This window comes from Myotis davidii, unplaced genomic scaffold (assembly GCF_000327345.1).
Source record: "Myotis davidii unplaced genomic scaffold, ASM32734v1 scaffold120, whole genome shotgun sequence".
NCBI lineage: Eukaryota > Metazoa > Chordata > Mammalia > Chiroptera > Vespertilionidae > Myotis > Myotis davidii.
Window position 1 is genome coordinate 2,289,101 of NW_006294778.1, and position 24,167 is coordinate 2,313,267.

General features: G+C 46.5%; 1 protein-coding gene across 2 annotated transcripts in view; it reads right to left on the minus strand.

The window, feature by feature from the left end:
* RFX4 (regulatory factor X4) overlaps positions 1–24,167 on the minus strand; it is a 134,803-nt gene that overhangs the window by 71,633 nt on the left and 39,003 nt on the right. For both annotated transcript variants that reach the window (XM_006769336.1, XM_006769337.2), the window contains exons 3-4: positions 17,710–17,770; positions 6,207–6,330 (exon numbers count right to left, since the gene is read on the minus strand). In XM_006769336.1, the coding sequence (XP_006769399.1) occupies positions 6,207–6,330; positions 17,710–17,770 (185 nt within the window). The remainder of the gene's footprint in view (positions 1–6,206; positions 6,331–17,709; positions 17,771–24,167) is intronic.

Consider the following 24,167-nt stretch of genomic DNA (forward strand, 5'->3'; position numbering starts at 1 on the left):
ACAACTTTCAGTTTGAACGTGGTATTCTTATTTTCTTTGTTGATAACAGACCGATAGCCCCTTTTCCAGAGAAGAAAAAATAATGAATCCTGTGGTATGAATAAGGATTTTAAAACACCTCGCCGCTACCATCCTGAGATAGGTATTTGCAAAAAGAATCTTAGTATGCTGATGTAACTCTATCCACTGGATAATTTTTTGTACCCTCACTCCATATATTTATTGATTTTTTTATTTGAGAGAGAGAGAAAAAAAAACATCGACTGGTTGTCTCCCATATGCTCCCTCACTGGGGATCGAACCTGCAACCCTTTTGTGTACGGGATGACGCTCCAACCAACTGAGTCACCTGGCCAGGGCCATTCGATAATCTCTTTTCTTGGTAGCACCCACTGGGTGCCAGGCACTCGTGGTCCACAGGGTAAAATGCTGCAGGTTCCATAGGAAATTCCCCAAGAGAAATTGCCAAAATTTACAGGAAATCCGTATCTAGTGCAATGAGACAGAAATGGATTTCAAATCATGCATATGGATTGGTGAAGGATGAAAACCCGCTGGCTAGGAAGGTGATGGTTAATCTGCTGTCCCTTGCAGGGTACCATGGTTGACAATCCCACCAAGTCCTAAAGCCCATATGTGAGCCCAGATTGTCCTTAAGCTGACTGGATGATGGTCACATGTACGCGTCTGAGAAAAGAGAGTTATCACTCACCGATTTAGCTAGAATGAGGTGAGTTACATAAGATACAGGTTAAGTCAAAAATGGAATAATTCTGAAGACAGTAATAAGAGAGGGTGAGGGTGGTGATGGCAACGTGTGTGTGATGTAGGACATTTTTAGAACAATTGTTCTCACAATTGTTCAGAAGGAAGAGAAGCTAGAAGAGTTGAAAATTGATGTTAGTGATGATATATTAAAAGCATCAGGTATTAAAATCATGAAGTGTTGCTATGATAAACTGAAGTCGTAATTACAGCTAACGTGCACTGAATGTTTATACTAGTATTTACAAGGTACTGTGCTAAGGGCATCGTTTTAACAGACCATATCTCAACAATTCTTCAGGTGGTTGCTATCATTTCCCTGTTTTACAGATGAGGAAACTGAGGGCCAGAGCTATTATATCACCTAAACTCACATGGCTGGTAAGTAGTGGAAAGGCGATTCAAACCCGAACAATTTGATATCAGAGCTTTTACAGTGCATGACACGAAGGGCTCCTGAAGTAACAAAATGTGGAGTCTAGTGTGAAATCAGACATCCTGACACGGACACCCCACAGCAGATACTAAAGGTTAAGGATAACATATGCAAACCATATGTGAGCCCTGGTCAGTGTGGCTCGGTTGGTTGGGCATCGTTCCCGTGCACCGAAAGGTTGCCAGTTCTATTTCTGGTCAGTGCACATGCCTGGGTTTCGGGCTTGATCCCTGCTAGGGAGCGTGAAGAAGGCAGCTGATCGATGTTTCTCTCTCACACTCCCTCTCTTTCTCTCTAAAAATCAATTTAAAATTTTTAAATAACATATACAAGAATGTTATAAGTACATTCCCTGTACTATTTTTTTTCCTTGAAAAGTGGAAAAAGACCATCCCTGACGGAGCCTTAGGATGCTCCTTTGTCCTCTGCTCTGGCCTCCATGGTGGGCATGTGACTCTCAGTCAGGGAGGGAGGAGCCAGAAGAGGACAGAGAAAGAGTCAGCCCCACCTTTCACAAAGCAAATTCTGAGCCACCGGGAGGAGAGGGCTCTGACTTTCATGTGAGATGGAAGTTTTAACTTGGACCAAACTGGACTTTTTCATAGCTAAGAATGATTCTAAATTATCTAATCGGGACTGGTGTGAGGCTAAGCATGGTCGGATGCTGTGGGATTTCCCCACCTTGTTGTCAGGAGGCAGGGCAGGAAGGTCGGACACAGGACTTTCAAGGTGGGCTCTTCAAAGTAAGTAAAAATACAGTCAGTTGCCACTGGTACATTAACAAGTTCACCCCTATGCAGCAAATGGGCTCATGGAAAATGGGCACAATGCCAACTTCATATCGTTACCGTAGGAGGTAAACACATTCACACGTTCAAATGATTCATGTGGCCCCTGGCAAATACTACTAATAAAAGTCATTCAACTTTTAACAAATATCTGAGGGTCTGTTATGTGCCAGGCACTATTCTGGGAGCGAGGTATTCATCGTGAACAAAACAGTCCTCATGCAGCTTCCGTTCTATAGAAGGAGGCAGACAAAACACAGTAACTAATATATATAAAATACATAGTATATATTAGTCATATATATGATAGTTATAGTAATTGCAGTATATGCAAGCATATGTAATAATATATAATATGTAGATATATACTATATTACATTATAATATATAGGTAACTACACTACATATTAATTATATCATATATGTATCACTTCAATATATATGATATAATAGATAATTATATATACTATATATTAGTGATGTGATATATTCAGACAGTACCAAGTGCTGTAAAGAGAAGTAAAGCATGGTGAGGAAATAGAGGAGCTAGGATGGAGTAGGGCCAATTCTAGATAACAGCGATTTCTTCCGTTGGTAGAGCGCTTTGCATTTTTAAAAATGCTCTCCTAAACTCTGCCCCATTTTCTCCCTAGAGTAACTTGGAGAGGGATTATTCTGGTCTAAAGATAAGGAAACGGCGCTCAGAAAAGTTGAGTCCAGTCGGGGGACCTTCCCTGACCCGAGCCAGCAGTAAGAGTGGGCAAAGCCTGTTGGGCTAGGAGACTCAGCTTTCTCTGTGGACCCTACGCTCCTCCGTGACTAAAGTCAATACCCATTACTGGAAGCCGGGGCTGACAGAGCTTGGCCAAGGCTGCGAAGAGGAACTCTGCTTCAGCTCTTACTTGCAGCAGAGCAATTGCTGCCACCCACTCTGTCAAGGCAGTGCCCCAGCGGGAGGATACGGGTGGGGGGTGGGGGGGTCAGCCCTGATGTCTGTTTCACCTCAGCCCCGGTGCAAGCTGAGTGGAGGGACCATCACCAATCTAATCTTTCCCTCTAAACTAATTTAAAAGATTGAACCTCGTTTGCTCTGAGTTGAAAGTTCATAGATGAATCCTAAGTTCAGAGCGACCTGTTCAAAGCGACACTCCGAGGTCACAAGGAGGTGGCAGCTGCGGTGCGCTGGGAGCCTCAGGAGGGCAACTAGCTGTCTGGGATTCCAATTCAAGAAGCTCACGTGGAGCCCGCCCTCAGCAGGCACCTGCAAGGAAGCCCCAGGTCCCAGGGCATTTGCAATTGGCCAGGCAGCGGCAGAGCCTTTGCCTTGGTGCTGCTGATAACCATTAGAGCAGGTCCTTGCTTTTGGACTGAAGAGAAGGCAGATGTTTGTTTGGACGGTTGGGTATTTATTTTAATTACTACTTGGAAGCGGCTGGCACTGCACTTCTTCTTGGGGAGAAAACAATATTCAGAAAAATATTCTGAGTAGCCGTTTGGGGTAAATGAGACTTGTGGGCATGGATATCAGCAGAAACCAAAGATCAGGGAACAGAGGAAACCTGGCGGAAGGAAGAGAGAGGGGAGCAGGAGAAGAAGGCAGGGGAGGAAGGAAGAGACAGCAGAATAGAGAGGGGTGAGCGAGAGGGGAACTGGCAGGTGGAGGACCAGCGAGCCTCCTGTGTTGGGGGGGGTGGGGTAGGGGTGAACAGCATTTTGAGATGCTTTACGACAGTCTGGGGTATAAAGCCCCCTACAAACTCCCGTCTAGGATCACTCGGGCTGTCTTGTGCACAGTGCGGAGGGCCCTGAATTCACTCCTGGCTCATGATGTTCAGAGCAGGGCTGTGAGAGCCAACGTCCCGTGATGATGGGAACGTCTATCTGTGGACCTGATATGGCAGCCTCGAGTTACATGTGGCCACTGGGCACCTGAAATATGGCTCGTGTGACCGAAGAACTTGATTGTATTTCACTGTAAGTTACCAGCCATATGTGGTGAGTGGCTACCGTACTGAGCAGCACAGGTGCAGAGAGAAGAGGAATAGGCAGAAGGAAGAGTCCCCAACTCAAGGAGAGCCTGAGAATGTAAGTGCGCTGGGATTTGCTGAAATCTTGGTGGCAGGCTCGAGACCTAAACTAGGAATGGAACTGGGGTTCTGGGAGGAGGGGCAGAGTTAAATCAATGTTATCTGGACCATGCATGAGGTCCAGATATTCGGAAACCCTAAGCTGACAACAGAGTTACAGAATTATTTGAGAAAAAGGAATAGAAAGTCCTCACACAGGCAAATTAGAGATTCTAGAAATGGGGAGGGTTGGTTTTTTTGTTTGTTTGTTTGTTTTTTGCTTGTTTTTGTTCCAGAATCTAAGCTAACGAGTGGCTATTTTTTCTGCACAAACATCTCCTGGAGAATTCACAAAAAAAGAACACTTGTAATGGGACATGGTAGGTGTTAGCAAATATCTGAGCCCCTCGCTGGCTGAGTGAACAGGAACTTGCAACACCCACTGACGCCCGCTCACCCGAATCTAACAACATCCCCCTGAAGAAGGGTGGGGTTCGTTCCCACTCATAGCCCAGAGGACTGAGGCTCAGAGAGGTTTAGGTAAGTCTAGGAGAGGCACAGTTCTTGGTCTTTGGTTTCACCCAACCTGCCCCTCTATCTAAGAGGCCTGAGCTGAACTTTCCACGGTGGCCACTGCGTGGGACTGTGTGGATGCAAATGAATGTTTCAGGACCACAGACACGTGACCAAGCTCCAGGGTCCCACGCGTTCCTGGTGTGCTGTTCCTTCTCCCACCTGCCGCGGTCCCCCTCCCGGCCTGTGAGCCCCTCCATGTGAGACCCCACGCGGGTTCACAGCTGGGTCTCTATGGTCTAACAGTGTCTGCCACACCGCCCATCTCCGCTACTACCAAGGGACTAGAGCAGTGGTTCTCAACCTGTGGGTCGCGACCCCTTTGGCGGTCGAACAACCCTTTCACAGGGGTCGCCTAAGACCATCCTGCATATCAGATATTTACATTATGATTCATAACAGTAGCAACATTACAGTTATGAAGTAGCAACGAAAATAATTTTATGGTTGGGTCACAACATGAGGAACTGTATTTAAAGGGCCAGAAGGTTGAGAACCACTAGACTAGAGAAATGAGTGAATGAAACGGCAAAGTGGTTTCTCCACTGACTTGTAAAAAGACTCTTTTCACTTTGGAGAAATAGCATCAGAGCATCACAAAAACATTTCCCCTCCTTCAGTCACCAGAGAATATTCCCATTTATCGAGTGGAGCCAATTCTCAGCCACTCTGTTGTGGACTCTCCAGGGAGGTTGGCTGAGGTCTGACATCTCTCTTTTTTCCTCTCCTGTTGGATTTATCTGCTGGGACCTGTGAAGGGAACTCCTGACACTTACACACTGACCTCTTTCTCCACTCCAGTCCCGGCTATGCCTGCACTCATAGGTAAGGAAAAGACAGGCCGTTTTTGTTATCAGATGCAGTAACATTTAGCCATAGAGAAAAGAAGCTAATAAAAGGAGAAAGCATTCAGATGTATTGACTCAAGCTATAGTGGGTAGTTTGGAGGGGTAAAAATCTAGAATCTATCATACAAACAATCAGTCACCGATTGCTCCAACAGCTTTCCTTGGTAAATATGAATGACCAGGGATAACAATTTTCTTGTAGACACAGTACTAAGTGTGGAATATATTTTCATCATAAGATGGATAGAGAACAGCCAGGCCTGCAGTGACATGACAAACACCCCCTCACCGCCCATGGACGCCTCCCAGACATCCAAGTGAATGAGACAAGGCCATTTCCCAGGGTCTCCAGGGCATTCCCATTACAAAGCCAAGCAGTTTGCCCATCCTAGGCTCACTGACATGCATATGACACGCTTGGGAGTTCAGCATTTGCCTTGCAGAGGAAAGAAGTTACTTTCTGCCCATTAAAGACTGAGGGCATTCAAATTAGGCGTCTGCTTTTTCCTCTATAACCTGCCTGAATTATTTGAAGTTTTTAACACTTCGGAATTACTTTGTTTCGGTATATGGTTTTGTATTCCTTTAACAAGTGTTTAAACTTTTTGCAGTGAAATATCACAGCAGAGTTATCAAAGTTTGATAACTTACGAAGATCCGAGTCGCAGGATGAAGAACGACGCATAAATTACTGACAAGGGTGGAAGAACGAGCCAGGGGCAGCACTCACCTTTCCGAAGCTGGCAGCATTGACCGGCTGGGTGTCGTTCTTCTCGCAGAAGTCCAGGTAGTGCATGTAGAGGGCGCTGCGAGGGATGCAGACCCCTTCCGCAATCTCATAGTTCTCCTCCAGCCTGGGGAGATGAATAACACGCCCAGTGAGCAAACCCCAGTCAGACAGGGATGGTCTTCCTGGGCCTCCTCCAGAGCTGGGCAGACCTCAGAAATAACTAACTTCCCACAGATGGGGAAACTGAGGCCCAGGAGGACAAAGCAACCTGCCCAAGGTCACAATGGAGTGAGGAGGTTAGCGGGTTAGCGGACTCCTGGCCCCTGTGGGAATGCCCGCTGGTCACGTTTTCAAACCAAATTCCCAGTCCTCCTCCTCGGTGCTGTCTTTGGCATGGCTACATTCTGGGTGGATTGGGCTCCCTGCAATTCCAGAAATGATATAGAGTCTTGCAGGTGCCCCATTCAGCCAAGCTTCGAACCACACACTCACTGTGTGGCCGCTTCTAATGGGTGTCACAATCACAGAGCATGTTTGGCTGACTCGCAGCAGTGGGTGGGGATGGCCTGGGAAGCAAGCACCCAGGAGAGACTGGGCTGCTGGACAGTCACTGACCGCCGACTGCGGGAGGCTTTCCAGCCACAGCAGGGAGCTGCACCGCCTGGTTCCGCTAGGATCGCCTTCTGGGCTGCACTAGGATTGCATGATTCTATCCCATTACCTTCCTCATGAGCACAGATCAGGGGTTCACAGCAGGGACTTTCAACTTGGGTCAAACCCGAGCCTTGTCACCTGTGGGCTTGGTGACCTTGGGCAAGTTACTCAGCCGCGGGCCTCAGTGTCCTCTGGGAGGTGATGATGATAACCACCTCATCAGGCTGTTGTGACGAGCGTGTAATTTGTGTCATGTGCTGGCATGCTGCCTGGCACCCGGCAAGTACTTAGATGTTGGACCTCATCACCATCCACTTTTCTCTTCATAAAGCCTCTGTTGGCTCCTCTAGGTCAAGAATGTGTGCTAGATATTGGGAACCTTAAAGCAAACTAGATTCTTTCCTCTTTAACTCACACACCAAAATGCAGGCATCAAGGCGACTCCTGCCTCCTTTCCCAAGGACACACGGGAAAGTTCACCACTTCTCCCAGCAGAGCTGCCGGGGCACACGGCCATGTGGCTTCTCCCATGTGGGACCTTCAGAGCCCGGGGCACACAGGTTCAATAAACTCACCAACAGAAAACTGTCCTCCTTTGATCATGAGTTGGATTTTAGGAAACAACCCGAAGTCATTTAGAATCAAGTTTGAGGGCTATAACACTTTTTGAGAGGCAGGGGGTCAAAAATAAGGCGTGAATCTAAAGCAATGACACCAATGTCCTCAACTGGCTCCTAACTTTCCCTGAGGCACTTGCCCAGGAAGTGGTCCAACGCTGTCGTAACTGGAGTGGAACGAGGGCACGGCCTCCCGAGGTGCCCACTTGAAAGGCAGCGCTCATTGGCTCACTCTGACGTGTTGAAAGAAGACCAGTCTTTCGTAGTCAAACCCCATGGATGCACACAGCCCTAGGATGCTCAGATAAATGAGGAAGCCTGGTGCTGAGGGGTCCCTGGTCACCTCATCCATCCAGCTTCCTTTTCTGGGAAGGGGAACACTGAGTAACTCCTGACAGTTTTTAAAAGTGTTTCCGGAAACATTTATGCAATCCTTTCTGGGCAATCCAATTCCTGGAGTCGGAGTCACTTCTGCACCCTCGAAGCCCAGCATATCCCTTGGCACCGAGCAAGTGCTCAGTAAGTGTCTGATGAATAGACGGTTTCACTCATATAGTCATTCAACGAATACCAGTCAGTCTCCTATCACCCAGCAGGTGCTGGGGACACCATGGTGAGCAACATGGTCCTTGCTTGCACACAGAGAACAGGCTGATGGTGGGCAGATGGACAGAGACACAGGTAACCTTTGACAATATTTACTGGATGCCGGGCAGCATCCTAAACATTAAGGAAATGGCAGTGAATAAAACAAAGGCCCTGTCCCGAGAGGGTTCCATTCGAGTATGTGTGTCCTCAGAACCGTAACTCAAACCCTAAATGTGTTTTTTTTTTGTGGGAAAGTGGTTTCATGTAGAGATCAGGCTCCTTAGGGCTACCTGAGCGTCAGGTCTGCTAGGGATGGGAATCAGCTTGGCCATCAGCCCCAAATGCCACTCACAGTGTTGTTTCTCTGTAAAAGGGAGTTCAGAGGTCTAAATATCAAGCATACGCACAAACCCATAGGGGCCATCTGAGTAAGACAGTGCTCGCAAGCTGGGGTCTCACAGACACGCTTTGTTTGGGCTGAACAGTGTTGGCCCAACTTTGGAAACTCAGGACGTTTCACACTGGAATCTGGATTTCTGGCTTCTCTTAAAAAGGCTGAGGTCTGGCAACACGGGGCCCATATTCCCGCATGACAACAATGGGCCCGAGTTACATGTGCCCTCAAACTGGCCAGAGGCCTCACTCCTCCTGTTTTTCTTACACCCAATCTATTTTCTGTGCTGGTCTGGCTTCTGTTGGCTCCTGTGCTGACATAAGACGCGACCTATGCCCTAGTTCACGGTGCAGTTTAACTGGGGAGAATAATGCACAGAACTAAGAATATTTAAGCACTATAACCTGCTGACCACAGGTGCAGTGCAAGGTGGGAAAACAGATTAGTGCTAAATGAGAACAGGTGATTAGGTTTCATGGATGAATTGGGATTGCAACCTGGAACAACAGCAGCAGCAGCAGCCAGCATCTGGTAAGCTATTAGGCAGGGGCTCTGGGCATCAGGATCTCATTTGATCCTCACAATAACCCTGTCCAGTAGGTATTATACCCATGTTTTAGATGAGGAGACTGAGGTTGTAAGAGTGGAACTCATTTGCCCAGGATCATGCAGCTAGCTAGGAAATGGGAGAGCTTGTCTCACTCTTCATCACTGTGGTATTTGCCAAGATGGAGGGAGGGGGTCGCGGACAAGAGAACCAGCAAGGATGCGAGACAAACGTGGCATGTGCTTTGGGTGATGGAGCTGCTGGTCTGTGTGGAGCAGGGGGTTTGTGAAGGAGTATCTAAAGGGAGAGAACCATGGCAGAGGGGGTGTGAGAAACGTTCAATCCCCACAAGGGAATAGGGCCTGGCTTAAAGAGTTTAGCAACCCCGGGAGTTGAAGAGCTGCTACGAAAGCATTATTTTCGAAGGCAATGAAGGGATGCCTGGAGAATCAAAACCATAAAGACAGAGGCAGGAAGACCTGAGTGTTCCTGGGATGTTGTAGGAATAATAATAATGTCATCAATAACAACAGTAACTAACATTAATCTAAAGCTCAGTATGTCCTTTTTGCCAGCAATGTCTTGAGCATAGAAAGTTGTAAAAAAAAAAATCCATGTCATAGGTTTCTTCTTAGATTACTGACAGTTCCATCAACCACTCCCTTTGAAAAGCATTGACTTCAACTCTTTAGACGGCAGTGGGGCATTTTCTGGTTGAAGGCACACACACACGAACAACTGGGCATCAGGAACTTTGTGCACGACAAGCTGCGGGAGGGGAGAAGTATCCCCTTTTCGCTTGTTTTTGCTAATGAGTTCCTAAAATTAATTCCATCCAGGAAAATCCATAGGCACATTCAACAAACATGCATTTCGAACTATTCAGAATTCATATTATAAAAGGCATCTGAGCCTTTAAAATGATAGGGGCGGGGAGCAGTTAAGATTTTTAAGCATGGGAGCAGCACAATCAAATTTGTTTTGGAAAGTTCACTCTGGCACCTCTACGGTGGGTGAACAAGGTAGGCTAGTGAGGCCTAGTCCACAGAGTGGCTGACTACTTAGAATTTGTTGAATGAATAAACGAATGAACCACTGAGACCCGTTGGGAGGTACTCTGACAGTCCCGGCAAGAAACGATGGAGCATGAAGTGAAGGAGTGGCCACGGGGGCAGAGAGAACATTTAGGGTGTGCGTTTTCTGTCGTCAGATGTGAGAAGGGTAGGGGCAACCAGGGCAGGTTCTTAGGCTCCTAACTGGGCTGAATGGATGAATGGGGGCTTCACTCCCCAAGATTAAAAAACACAGGAGTGCTGAGTTAGGGGGAAATGATGCTCCCAAACTCGGTGTTAGCACAGGCTCCCGGTACATTCCCGGGTCCCCCATTCATTACTTTACTTAAGGCCCCTGTGCTCAGTTTCTGGTTGTTCTTGTGGCCTGTCTGCTCATTAAATCTGGCCAAGAGATCAGGGGTAAAATATAAGATCAAGATTAAAATACATCTCATAAAATGAACCCATAGCAGCAACCAACTATTTGAGTCAGATGTAAGTCAGAGATCACAGGCTGAGTTAATTAAGCAGTTACCTGCCCAAGGCCAGCACCTTCTAAATAACTACATTTCTACCCGTTTTATTCCTCTCACCAGAGCTTCTCCACCTCCAGGTATCTGGGCGAAGCATTTTAATAAGCTCTATGAAGACACAGATGTAATTGGCATTAAGGGCAGCGTTGACATCTGATGAGTTGCTACCACCAGGAATAGCATCATGACACCTTACCCCAAACCTCCTCACAGAGTCCAGAGGGCCCGGGGTGTGCTGACGTCGCTAACTGGAATGCCCGCTTCCTGGCCAAGGCATGGCAGAAAGAAAGGCAGTTCATTATTTCCCTTCTTATCTGATGAAATTTCCCGCTTTCCCAGAGGACATCATTAGTCTGACCTGATGAACAATACTCCATTATACCTGGGTATTTTTAATGATCACAAAACAATTTCCCACATCTTCCATTTTCTGATCTTCTATTCAACGACTTGGTCATATTTGAATTGAGCCTGCCCTATTATGGAGATAATGAACTCCGTCTACTAGCCAGCGTGAGTCATTAACCACGGTGTATGTTTTTAAAAGACCTCCTCGCGAGGTTTCGGCATGTGGCGTCCGAGGGCACACGGAGGAAGCTCTGCATTAGTTCTTTATAATGAAGAGCAAAGAGCACCTGGCATACTTGTCCCCTCGGTTCTCATTTTAAACCTGTTTTCTTACATGTGCACCTGGGCTTTCAGCTCAAAGGCTCCACTTCTCCCGTCCTTGCACACATGCCTAAAACAGAACTTTTTTTCCCGTATTTTACCAGAAGAAATGACAACAGGACTTTTAAAAAAATGTTGAATGTCACAACTTGTATAATTGAGGTTGTCAGAGACATCATTCACTGTCATAAACCATCCCTTTCCATCTATTCCCTGTCTGTACATTACAAACAGGGCCCTAAGGACATCGTCATGGGTAGCTCAGTTGGTTAGAGCATCATCCTGAAATATGCCAAGGTTGAGGGTTTGATCCCCAGTCAGGGCACATACAAGAATCAACCAAAGAAGCCCTAACTGGTTTTGCTCAGTGGGTAGAGCGCTGGTCCTTGGACTGAAGAGTCCCAGGTTTGATTCTGGTCGAGGGTGTATACCTGGGTTGCAGGATGGACTCCCGGCCCTGGTCTGGGTGTGTGTGGGAGGCAACCAATCTTGTGTCTCTTTCACATCAATGTTTCTCTCACTGTCTCTCTCCCTCCCTTTCACTGGGGTTGGGGGGACAATAAGAGATAAACCAAAGAACTTATACACTTATATGCATAGCCCATGGACACAAGCAATATGGTATTAAGACCTGGGGGAGTAGGTAGGGACTCAGAGAAATGGGGGGGGGGGAATGGAAGATATCTATACTATCAACAATAAAAAATATATTTAAACGAAGAATCAACCAATGCATGCATAAGTGGAACAACAAATCCCCTCCCTGCCCCCTTCCATCCCCCTCAAATCAATAAAAATTAAAAATAATAGTTTTATCATCTTATACCTTAACTACAGCACAAAAAGCCCCTTTTAAAAAATAGGAACCAAGCCCCACAACATAGCATCTCATTCTCCGAGACATTTCCACCCTTCGTGTTGATCTGCTTAACCATCCTTTCTCCACCTGTAGCTACGGCTTCTAACAGGACACACCCACACTTTCGCATGATCTAGCACCTCTGGCTGCTTTCAGAGCTAGAAATGTTCAGCTTTCCTTTCTGAAACTCGCATTATGAAAGTAAATAATGCTATGTCACCGTTGAATAAAGACTCAGGTCAGAAATGTGTGCAAAACATCCGGTATCGGTCACAGCCAACGAGTCTGGCCTAGGAGCTTGGCTGGGTCTAAAACTTCAATAACAGTATTCAGCCCAATCCTCTACCCTGGGCCTCCAGGAACATTTGAAAGAGAAACTCTAATTTACTTTGTTTCATATGAATTTGAAACTGAAAGCCCATCAACCACCCAAGGCTTCGCTTTTATTTTTCAAACGAAAAGAAAATGCCCCCCACCCCGACGCCCAAGGACGTGACAATTCGGTCTTGTGTCCTTCACCTTAGGGGAAGGGCCTGACTTCCTCTGAAAACTCCCGAAAGGGAAAGTAGATCCACCAGCAAGTGACAAGGAGCTGGGAGGTGTGAGAGGGCGGGGCCGGGAGAGGACTTGTGCTGGCAGCCAGGAGGCCAGGATGGTGGGACAGGCTGCTTTCCCTTCCCAAATCCTCCGTGAATAGAGGTTATTGTGCGGCCAGGACTCCAGCAGGGCTGCCTCCCCAGCGAGCGAGGCTTTACTCACCCTCGTGACCAAGGATGCTGGAAAGTGTGCGGCAGGAGGCATTGGACAATATTTGTCTGTTTTCTGCTGGGAACTGCCTCCCGGTCACGTGATCTCGAGGATTCCAGGCTGCTTGGCTTCTGGGTTATTTGTCCTTAGAGCGGGGATGGAGTCTAAGGAGATGGGAAGAGGCTCATGACAAGATGGGGAGAAGCTGGCGAGGCAAATAGCTCCCATCCAATTCCAAAAACAAGCCAAACGTCCCAGGAGAGCGTGGCCCTGTCAGGTGGGTGGCAGCCACCACGGCGGTGAGGCCTCTGCTTCCTCAGCGTCCTGCCGGGCTGCCCACGGCCACGGGAGAGAGGGGACACCGGGAAGGATGTAAACGCCTCAGAGAATGAGAGGCCGCGCTGTGGAGCCTGGTTCCCGTTTTCACGAAAAGCACTTTATTCTGTGAGTGAAGATATAAAATGGCAAAGCCATCGAGAGGGCAAGTGTGCCAACCCTGACCATTTCCTGGACACCAGGTTCTTCCACCTCTTAATTCCCGCACAGGAGAAACGCCGCAGCAGGTGTGCACGGGGGACACATGGACATTCTCTGGGCCCCTATTTGTAATGGCGAAGATGAGATCGGGACACAACCGAAGTGTCCACCAAGAGGAAAGGGGGAAGTAAATGCTGGGCTGCCTTTGGGGGCAGGGGATCCTGAGCCGCAGTCACAGCGAGGCTGTTCCTCATGGACTAACGGGGGCAGAGCTCCTGGACCTTGCCCTGAGGGGGAGAGTGTGGGCCAAAAGAGTGTGCCCGGTTGTGTGACAGTATTTTTAGTGTTATGTCTTATTTTTTGTTTGTTTTTTATTTTTTGTCGTTTTAGTGTTATATGTCTTAAAAAGAAGAAAATACTAAATTAAAAAATCACATGTGGGAATTTTTCACCAGTAACGGGGCTGCCCTGAAGAAGGAACCAAGGAATTACATGAAGAGAAGAATTCCGCCTTATCTGTAATGCTTTTGTTTTTAAATAAGGAAATGTATTACTGTGTACGGAAAATAAAAGTATGTACTCAATGTATTTCTATCTTGTCTTTTTAATAAAAAGCTGTAACATGCCGAAACCGGTTTGGCTCAGTGGATAGAGCGTCGGCCTGCGGACTGAAAGGTCCCAGGTTCGATTCTGGTCAAGGGCATGTACCTGGGTTGCGGGCACATCCCCAGTAGGAGATGTGCAGGAGGCAGCTGATTGATGTTTCTCTCTCATCGATGTTTCTAACTCTCTATCTCTCTCCCTTCCTCTCTGTAAAAAATCAATAAAATATATATTTTTTAAAAAAGCTGTAACATTGCCGAAACCGGTTTGGCTCAGTGGATGGAGCGTCGGCCTGTGGACTGAGGGGTCCCAGGTTCGATTCCGGTCGGGGGCACGTGCCTGGGTTGTGGGCACATCCCCAGTGGGAGATGTGCAGGAGGCGGCTGATCGATGTCTCTCTCTCATCGATGTTTCTAGCTTTCTGTCTCTCTCCCTTCCTCTCTGTAGGAAATCGATAAAATATATTTTTTTAAAAAAAAAAGCTGTAACATTTTTAAAAAGAAGAAGAAAATCAGACATTGGAAAGAGATTGAAAAGTACATAAGCGTCAGATTTTGCTCTGAACTCCCTGGCGGTCAGAGCAGAAAGGGGACATATTATAAATTATGTCACATTTCTTTATAAAGTGGAGGGTGCATCCAGTTCCCTCTGAGACAGTTTTTATACTGAAACTGTGTCTTAAAAATAGTTACTCATGTGGAATTTTATATGAGGTCACATGTCCTCCACCACACTTTTAAGCATGATTGTTCCTATTCAAGTTTAAAGAAATGGCTTACTTTTTCTTCCTTGCTGTTTACAGACCCTCCCCCGGCCTCCCTCTGCCACCTCAGCTGTGTCATCCCCTCCTTGCTCACTATGCTCCAACCACACAGGCCGCCTTCTGCAGTTCCTTGGACAAGCTTAGCCTGCTCCCAACTTGGAGAGCAGAGCAGATGCCCTGGCATGTGCCTAGCTTACTCTTCAGAGCTGAGGAGCCCTTCCCGCTGCTGGGAGGTGAAGGGAACTGCCTCACTCAGGTACACCCCCTCCTTGGGGGCAGCCTGCTTCCAGAGATGGGCAAGGTGGGGAATAAAGGACCAGATCCATGGCCTCCATTCCAGTCCTCTCTGAAGTGCCGTCCCAGCTTCGAAACTCCCTGTGGGATTGCTGAGCGTCATCAGCCCCTATTCTTAGTCCACTCCATCCACCAGTGCTGTCCCAAGAACAGCCTAGGAAATAGTAGGTGCTCAGTAAACGTTTCTTAAATTAGTTAATAACTGACATTCCATCTTAAAAATCCTATATAAGGCTAATATGCAAATTGACAGAACGGCGGAACAACTGGTGGTTATGATGTGCACTGACCGCCAAGGGCCAGACACTCAATGCAGGAGCTGCCCGCTGGCGGTCAGTGCCCTCCCACAGGGGTAGTGCCACTCAGCCAGAAGCCAGGCTCAGCCAGAAGCTGGCAGCACTAAGGATGTCCGACTGAAGGCTTAGGCCTGCTCCCTGCTGGTAAGTGGACATCCCCTGAGGGCTTCCAGGCTTACAATACAATACAATACAATACAATAGGAATTAAAGGAAAATTTAAGGTCTGAATAACTTGATGCCTTTGGCTAATAATAATAAAGTTTATATATTTTATCCTATATAATGAGGAGCTAATATGCTAATGGTTGTGACACCCTCACACTGTAACGACGGATCAGCAGGAGGCTGGGCTGCCGAGTTGCTCTGGAGACGGGGCGGAAGTGGGGAGGCATCCTGAGGAGGCAGGACCATCCCATGGTAGGGAGAGCGGGGGTGAGAGCCCATAGTGCCCCCCTCATCAGTCCTTCGCCACCCACTGCTTGCACTCAGCACATCTGCTGCCCACCTGCCAGGGGAAGGAGTGCAGCGCATGCAGCACCAGGAAGCAGCGCTCAAAACTCTCCAGCAGGCGGGAGGCTTCCACGCTCTCCTCCAGCGCCATGACAGGGCAGAGGAGGCGGGACCAGCCCAAGGTGACTTGTGGGGACCGAGGGCAGGGCTTGAAGTGGCCAGAGAAGGCCAGAGGGGTCGGGGGTGGGGCCAGGCGTTCTCGAGCTTTGGGTGGAGAGGTTAGGGTGTCAAGGAGGGGTAGCGGGTGAGCGGGGCCACGCAATTTCACACGCCGGGTCACTAGTTTATAATAATAAGACTAAAGTTTATATATTTTCAAATCTGATTTGCCCTTGAAAGCCGATATATCATTAAAATAATCCACTGCCTAACTTTGTGAATTGGAGGATGAAATTTCTTTTGGGAAGATCTATGTGTCTCTTTATTTAGAAAAATAGATATTTTGTATAGAATTAGGCACAGGAGAAAGAGCACGGACTGTGCGCATGTCAGGGAAGAGAGAAGCGCTGTTCCAGGTCGTCCTTGTGGGACTCAGAGGAAGGGGCATGGCTATCCACCGATGGTGGCTGAGATTTACCAAGCACTCACTCTACCACGCGCTGTTAGCACTTTATTGTACTCACTCACTTCCTCTTCATGACTGACTACCCTATGAGGTAGATACCACTGCTGTCCCCATTTCACAGGGGAGTAGACTGAGGCACAGAGAGGTTAAGGAACTTGCCCAAGGTTCCACAGCTAGAAAGAAGCAGAGCTGTGAGTTCATTCCTGGCAGTCTGACTTAAGAGGCCGCACTTTCCACAGCCTCGCTGTCGCTAGGCAGATGTCAGAGAACCACAGGCAACAGACACAAACAAGGTGATTTCCTTATAGTCCCTTTCAAATCTTTTATTCTAAAATGTGCAACATGTCCCAGTTACTAAAGCAAGAGTGTTAATTCCTTGCATTTCTAGAATCTCTCACCCCCAAAGTCTTTTATGTTGATGCCTCATTTGCTGTTCTGACATTATGGGAATTTGAGTGACCATCATTCAGGGGAAAGAGGAAAGGGATGATTTGACCAAAAAGGAAGAATAGAATTTTAAATAAAGCAAAAAAGCAGCAAGTGACACGAGAAAAAGAATACAGGGACACATCGATGGGAACCAGACAGAGGCTGGGAAACAACCTTGGCTAGCCTTGGAGCAAAGCAAGGTGACCATTGAGACTCTCCTTAGAGAAGATCGAGTTACGTTCCTGAATGCTCTCTCCCAGTGCTGTTTTCCCCTCACCCGTGGCTGGATGAGACTAGAGAATCTAATACAATTTGCTCATTAATGCCCATCTGCTTTCTGGCTCTCTCCTCCATCTTCCTGAGTTTTCTCTGCTTTTCTTCCAAACATGAGTGCAACCACTTAAACACCATCACTAAATATTACATCAAGCCCAGAAATTCCAAATACTAAAGAGAAAGCCACTCTAGTAGATAATTCTTATTAATGCTAACATAATTGCTTTGCAGTTGCAAGTAATTGTTAATTCATTAAGGCTGATTGATGGGGTGACTAGACCTATGTTTCTATACAGTCTGCTGCAACATTATTAACTGAAGTATGGATTCCATTAAAATCAATTAATAGCATCCATGTGGAATTTAGTCCTTGCTAGTGTTTTGATGATGTGGGAAGAAGGGGTGGAATCTACCTCCAAATAAAATATCAAAATTCAAATCTCCAGCCTAGATCCAGCTTGAGTATTTTACATATCCCTGCAAATTCAAGAGGTTGCAGATGGGCTATTAGATGTCACATTATCATGACAATGTCAAAACAGCCAAGCCATGTGCCCGCCAAGCAGTATGAAGATAGAGTTACATGAGCATCCCATCAAGACAGAACTTACTAAAAAAGGAACTTACCATTGCAGAGTAGCAGGCGTGGAGTGGGGCTTGGATGCTCTATTATTTTCTTTTTCCTCATCTGTTAAAGGAAAGAAAAAGGAGCTAACTTCAGTAGGAAAAAGTAAAAGGTCGCTCAGCTCTCAAAACATTGTTTCCCTCAAGTGTTGATGCTCTGAAAGCAATGAGATGTTGGCTTTTTCAACAATTCAGACTTATTATACCTTAATTTTTTTAAGAAGGGGGGGCGGACTGATTTTTACAGGAAACTCTCACACCGATTTGTATTTTAATTTGATGCAATATGTAACAATTTGAAAAGTTCGCTCTTCATAGCTGAATAGGACTGCGCTCATCCAACTTGCTTTTTTCCCAAATGAAGCTGGACATTTTTCTCAACAGTTTTGACCCTAAGAATATACTGACCTCACTCACCATTTTCTCCTTTTAACTTCTTCGGAACAGAAAGTGAGGGAAAAGGTAGGGAGAGTCTGAGTGTGCAGAAGAATCAGGTTAGCAAACAGAAGAGCAAGGGTCGGCAAACCTTTTCTGTAAAGGGCCAGACAGTAAATATTTTAGAATTTTGAGGCCAACAAGCAAAAATCAAGAATAGTATGTAATGCCCAGCCGGCATGGCTCAGTGGTTGAGCACTGACCTATGAACCAGGAGGTCAGGGTTTGATTTCTAGTCAGGTCATATGCCCTGGCTGCAGGCTCCATCACCAATGAGGGGCCTGCAGGAGGCAGCCAATCAATGGCTCTCTCTCATTACTGATGTTTCTATCTCTCTCTCCTTTCCTCTCTGAAATCAATAAAGATATTTTTAGAAAATAATAAATTTTTAAAAAGAATAGTATGTGATATTTATATAATGAGAGAAAACAAATTCCACAAAACTTTTATTGACAAAATTCAAAATAACAGTAATTGAGTGCAACTTTTATAATACAGGCCTATTAATGACAAAAATGAAATTACTTAGGGGGAAGCGGGTACCATTTTTCTTAATTGGGGCTCAAAGTTTACAATCCCTATCATCAAACAGATTACAAATATTCACCTATGAGAGAAAAGCCTGGGAAAACAGGCATCAGTCCAGATCTGACCTGTGAGGTTCTCGTTTGCTGACCTCTGCAAATCCAACAATCTGAACACATCGATTTTTGCATCCCTAAGAGGAATTGCTCACATTTTATCAGGATGAACAGAGAGATACATATAGTCTCATCCAACTGCTGATGAAGATTCTGATAGAAATGGTCAATATAAAATAAAGTTCTTGATCCACACGTAACATTCTCAAAAGAAAATTATCAACGTCCAAACCTACAAGTATAATCAACAAAATTTAATAAGAACTTGTGAAATGGTCAATGAAATAAAGCTGTGGTATAAAAATTATATGGAAAAGAATTTGTACCCATGAAAAGAATTTAAGTAAAACAAAAATGAAAGTAAATGGTATAAGCTGTGTCAAAATTTTAAAAAATAAATTAGCTTAACAAAGTTGAGTTCAGAAAATATTTTTCTCAATGGAAATTTATCAATATTGGTGTAATTCAGATGAAAATGTCTGCTCTTAAACACTGTGGCAGATATTGTTGCTGCTTATCCAACAACTGTACGCACTCACCTGCTTCCACATTAATGGAGGCCGATTTAGAGGGGACCATGTGTTCAGGGAGGGCAATCCCCTCACAATTCCCTGAGAGGTGAATGTTGATTGAATCCATCATGGTATTTCTGCCATCTAGCCACTGATGGATCAGTGGGGCATGTGACATGGTGTTGGCCTATCAGCCGTAAGGAAAAGCTCTCTGGGGGCTTCTGGGAAAGGTATTTTCTCTAATAAAAAGGAATGGGGCCATGATTTTGAACTTCTGGCTCCAAAGTTGGAAAAAAACAAATGTCTGGTGTTTTACAAAGGAAAGAAAAAAGGGAGGAAGACAAGAGGGGAATGAAGAAAGGGGTGGAAGAGAGGGAAGGAGGGAGGGAAAGGAAGAAAGGAGGGAGGGAGGGATTCTGGCCTGGCCTGCCTTTGAAAAGGATAACTGGAGTGAGGGAGCAAACTTTCAACTGAGAAAAGAGCAGCTGAGGACAAAGTCAACGCCAAGGCAGGTGAAAGGGAAAGGGGGGAAAATGTGGGTCCTGAATGTCATGTTGTCTCTCTGACTAATCAACCCTAAAAAGAGCTGCCTCTCTATTTCATGAGCTAAGACCGTTTTCTTAGTTAGTAAAACTTCTTTTTTATTGGGTATTCTCTTCCCTGTCACCGAAACCATCCTGATACAAACACACTAATGTTCTCAGAGACAAAATGTCCCAAAACGGCATGGGCTCAATACCTGTTAATCTGCTTTGTCAACCTGGAGTTCCTTCTAAATATTTCTCCTCCTCTCCAGCCTAGAATAAATAACACCTCCTCTCTGAAGCCTTCCTTGATACAGTCCAAGTCAGGAATCATTGATCCTAACTCTGTTCTCCTACAACCTATTACTTTACTTGTTTCTTAGTTGAACAGTTTAGCCACCTAGATCATTATTTCTGTACACATCCACCTTGCTGACTTGAGTGTCCTACTTAAGAAGGCAGGGGTGGCTCTAGCTGGACTGGCTCAATGGATAGAGTGACAGCCTGTGGACTAACGGGTCATGAGTTCAATTACGGTCAAGGGTTGCAAGCTTGATCCCTAGTCCTGGTCAGGACATGTGTGGGAGGCAACCAATCGATGTGTCTCTCCCACATCGATGTTTCTCTCTCTGTCTCTCCCCATCCCATCCATTCTGTCAAAAAAATCAATGGAAAAAAATATCCACGGGTGAGGATTAACAACAACAACAACAAAGGCAGGGATGATCTCTTAGTCATCTTTGTTTACCCTTCCACCAGTGCCTTCCAACTTGCACTTAAATAGCTAAGTGTGTCTTCCACAAATGTCTTCAACAATCTTTTAAAAAATATTACATTAAGGAGCATGAACACGTGAGTCTTCCAAGAAAGTAGATAAATAGACACAAAGAGCAACACTCGATCTCAACTGTTCACAAAGGATTAGAAAAAAAATAATGAGGCACAACTTTACATCTTTGGAAGTAACGAAAATTTAACCGAATGATAACCCCCAATGTTGGTGTGTAAATGGTAAAATTGGCAGTCTCATATTTCTCTTAAAGTAGTCTTAACTGATAACAATGTTTTGGGTAAGCAATGCAGCAATCATATTGAGAGCCATTTAAATGTCCAGTCACCTGACCCCACAAAGCAATAACCAACAAGAAAGAAAAGTCTATATTAAAAAAGATGACCAATTAAAAAAGTACATAAACAACTTAAATATACCTCTGCCTAGCTATGCTGGAACACGATTAACATTTAGGTTCCCCCTAGAACTGGCTGGGTTGGTTTATTTTTTCTCCCCTGCTCCTTTAAATTTCAGCTGTTCTGCCAACCTGGGTTAGATTTCAAAGACCCATGTTCTAGAATCAATTAAAAAACGTACTGGCCCTGACTGGGCAAACCACTCAATTCTTGGCTTCATTTCTCTTCATTTGTAAAATGGTCATTTTGCAGGGCTATTGTAGGGATCATATTAATTAATTCAATAAATATTCATTGAATTCCTACGTTGTGCCAGCTAGACACTGGGAATAAAGAAATCAAATACTTGTCCTTGATTCTGGTTGGGAAAGAGAAAGACCAACAGTGGAGAGAGAGAGGCCAAGTTCAATAACAAGTGGTAAAGGCTGAGGTCCGGGTGGGCAGAGAGGAGCCCGCCAACTCAAGCAGCATGAACGCAGGGCCCGTGGGAGAAGGCTTCCTGGAAGAAGCGGTAAGCTGAGTCCCTAGCAGGCCAGAGATGGGAACCAGATGGCAAGGAAGGCGGGGCCAAGTCAGGGTGTAGGGCGGAGAGGCAAGAATTAGACAAAGCTTGGAGACCCGGAAGATCATGCTACCTTCCCCAGAAGGAGGGTGGCTGCCGCAGGTGCCCTTGTCGGGTGTGGTGCGTGGAGCACAGGGACGGTGGAGGGGCTGTTTGACAACCCAGCAATCCTTGTTGAGTCTTCAAGACAGTTTCTTGTCTCTAAGCTGAGGATAATAAAGATGGCTCCCTCGGAAGGTGGTTGGGAAGATTACGTCAAATGAAGTTCATAGAGGCTAAGAGCTCAGAAACCTCCTCTGCTTGTCTAGGGGAGCCCTGGGGCAATTCTGTTCAGGGGGGATCTGCTGGGAAAGCAGGCCATTCTCTATACTCAGGAGGGCTCACAGGAGCAAAGACAGCCACATGGATAGGACCCTGCAAGGCAAACACACACCAGGGGACACCACAGCTCCAAAGCACGGGTGGCACTTGAGCTGGCCTTGAAGAGATGGTCAGGGTTTTTAAAACAACTTTATTTTCTGTTCGCAAAAGTGAGACCTGTCCATTTTTTTAAAATTTGGAAACTATAGAGGAAATAGAAATCGCGAGGTATCCAAGCCCATTTCAACAGAGAGAACGAGTATTAACGTTTTGTCCTATGTACCCATCCTTTTTCATTGTTCTTTCTCACACCCAGGCACACACACGGACCCCTAGCTTAACACCAGGGCCGCGCAGCACACCCTGGATTGTCACCTTTACAGGCACAGGTGAGACTCTGGGAGAAGGACACTGAGAGAGGGGGGGCTCCAGGAGAGAAAACGGGGCAGGAGGGACTCTGGGGCTACGGGGGACAGCACCAGCATGCCATTTGGCTGAAGCCAGAAACAGTTCTCATTCTGGGATTCCACAGCAGTGCCTTCAACTCAGGCGACACCTGTCTCTCCCGTGCCAGATATTTTCCCAACTAAACTTTGTTATGACCCATTTCTGATGCCTGGAATGGAAAGAGAACTGGCTCTGGGAGCAGGCAGACCTGGGTTTGAACCCCAGCTTTGCCCCTAACTCCATGTGGGAACCTGATTCATCCGAGCCTGAGGGTCCTTATCTAAAAGAATGATAAACTTCTATCACAAGGGTGGTTTGAGGATTAAATATATGTTAAAAACTACATCCATTTTATTTATTTATTTTTAAATGTATTTTTATTTCTTTCAGAGAGGAAGGGAGAGGGAGCGAGAGATAGAATCATCAATGATGAGAGAGAATCACTGATTGGCTGCCTCCTGCATGTGCCCTACCTGGAATCGAACCTGTAACCTGGGCATGTGCCCTGATCAGGAATCCAACTGTGACCTCCTGGTTCAGAATATGTCAACGCTCAACCACTGAGCCACACTGGCCAGGCAGATACATGCACTTTAAAAAGAATACTATATTGGCCAAGTACTTAAGCCAGGCACTGGGCATCTCTTCCCATATGCCATCTTATTCTATTCCTCCTAGCAGTTCTATGAAGATGTTTTCTACCCCTATTTTATAAATGAGGAAGCAGAGCATTGGCAAGTCGGAATAACCTGCAGGAGGCCACACAGCCTGGGAGCGGAGACAGGGCTCACCTGGTGCTCAGCATATGGCGGCCACTGACAGGACTTAGACAAGAACTGGGACACCCCAGTGCCAACACGGACCCTCCACTCAGTCATCACACACGTGCCTTCTACTTCAGCAGGCCCCTTTCTAGACCACAAGGGACTTCGTGCCCAGGGTCCGAATGCCCTCCTATCTGATGGCTCTCCATCTTAATTCACCTGCAGTGTTGGGTACTCATTCACTCCTTCATCCAATATTTATTGAGTGTCTACTACATTCCAGCCATGTGCCAGGGGCTAAAGGGTGAGATAACATAGACAGGGTCTCTTAAACTCAAATGTCAGCCAACAAAATGTAAGCTCTGGACTACAGCTGGGAGGGCGGACCCAGGTGCTCTGGCAGCACCCACTGTGGAACGGGAGCCCGCCTTGGAAGCTGGAGAGCAGGAGCATCCAGGCGGCCAGGACAGGACGCCTCTCAGGCAGAGGGAAACAGCCATGGCTGACAGGGACTTTAGGAACTGGTCCTGCCAAGCGCCTTTTCACTTCAACGGGCAGAAATGCCTCAAACCAAACAAGATTCACCCCGAAGGCAGCATTTCAGGCCAGATTCCTGGGGCCATCCTTAGTACATTCTGGACCAGCTACCATCAATCAACGCCCACCCTGCTCATCCTACCACAGCCGGGAAGCAGCAGTCTGCTTAAGACTCCCACCGAGACGCCGCCTGGTGCCGGGTCTGCCCCTGGCTGCTCCGTTCTGCTCCCATGATGCAGTTAAGGTTCCGAATTTGCTCCAACTCCCAGTGGTGGGCAACTCTGCTCCCCTCTCTGGATCCACCTCCCAGTATAAACTCTGGGGCCAAATTTCCAGGCTCAAATCCTGGCTCCCCCACTTGCTGGCTGTGTGACCTCCTTTTGGTGCCGTAGTTTCCTTATCTGTAAAGGAGGGGTAATAACAGCAGCAAGCGCATACTGTGAGGATTAACGGAACCCCTCCTGGCACAAGGTGCGTGCTTTCTACGTGTT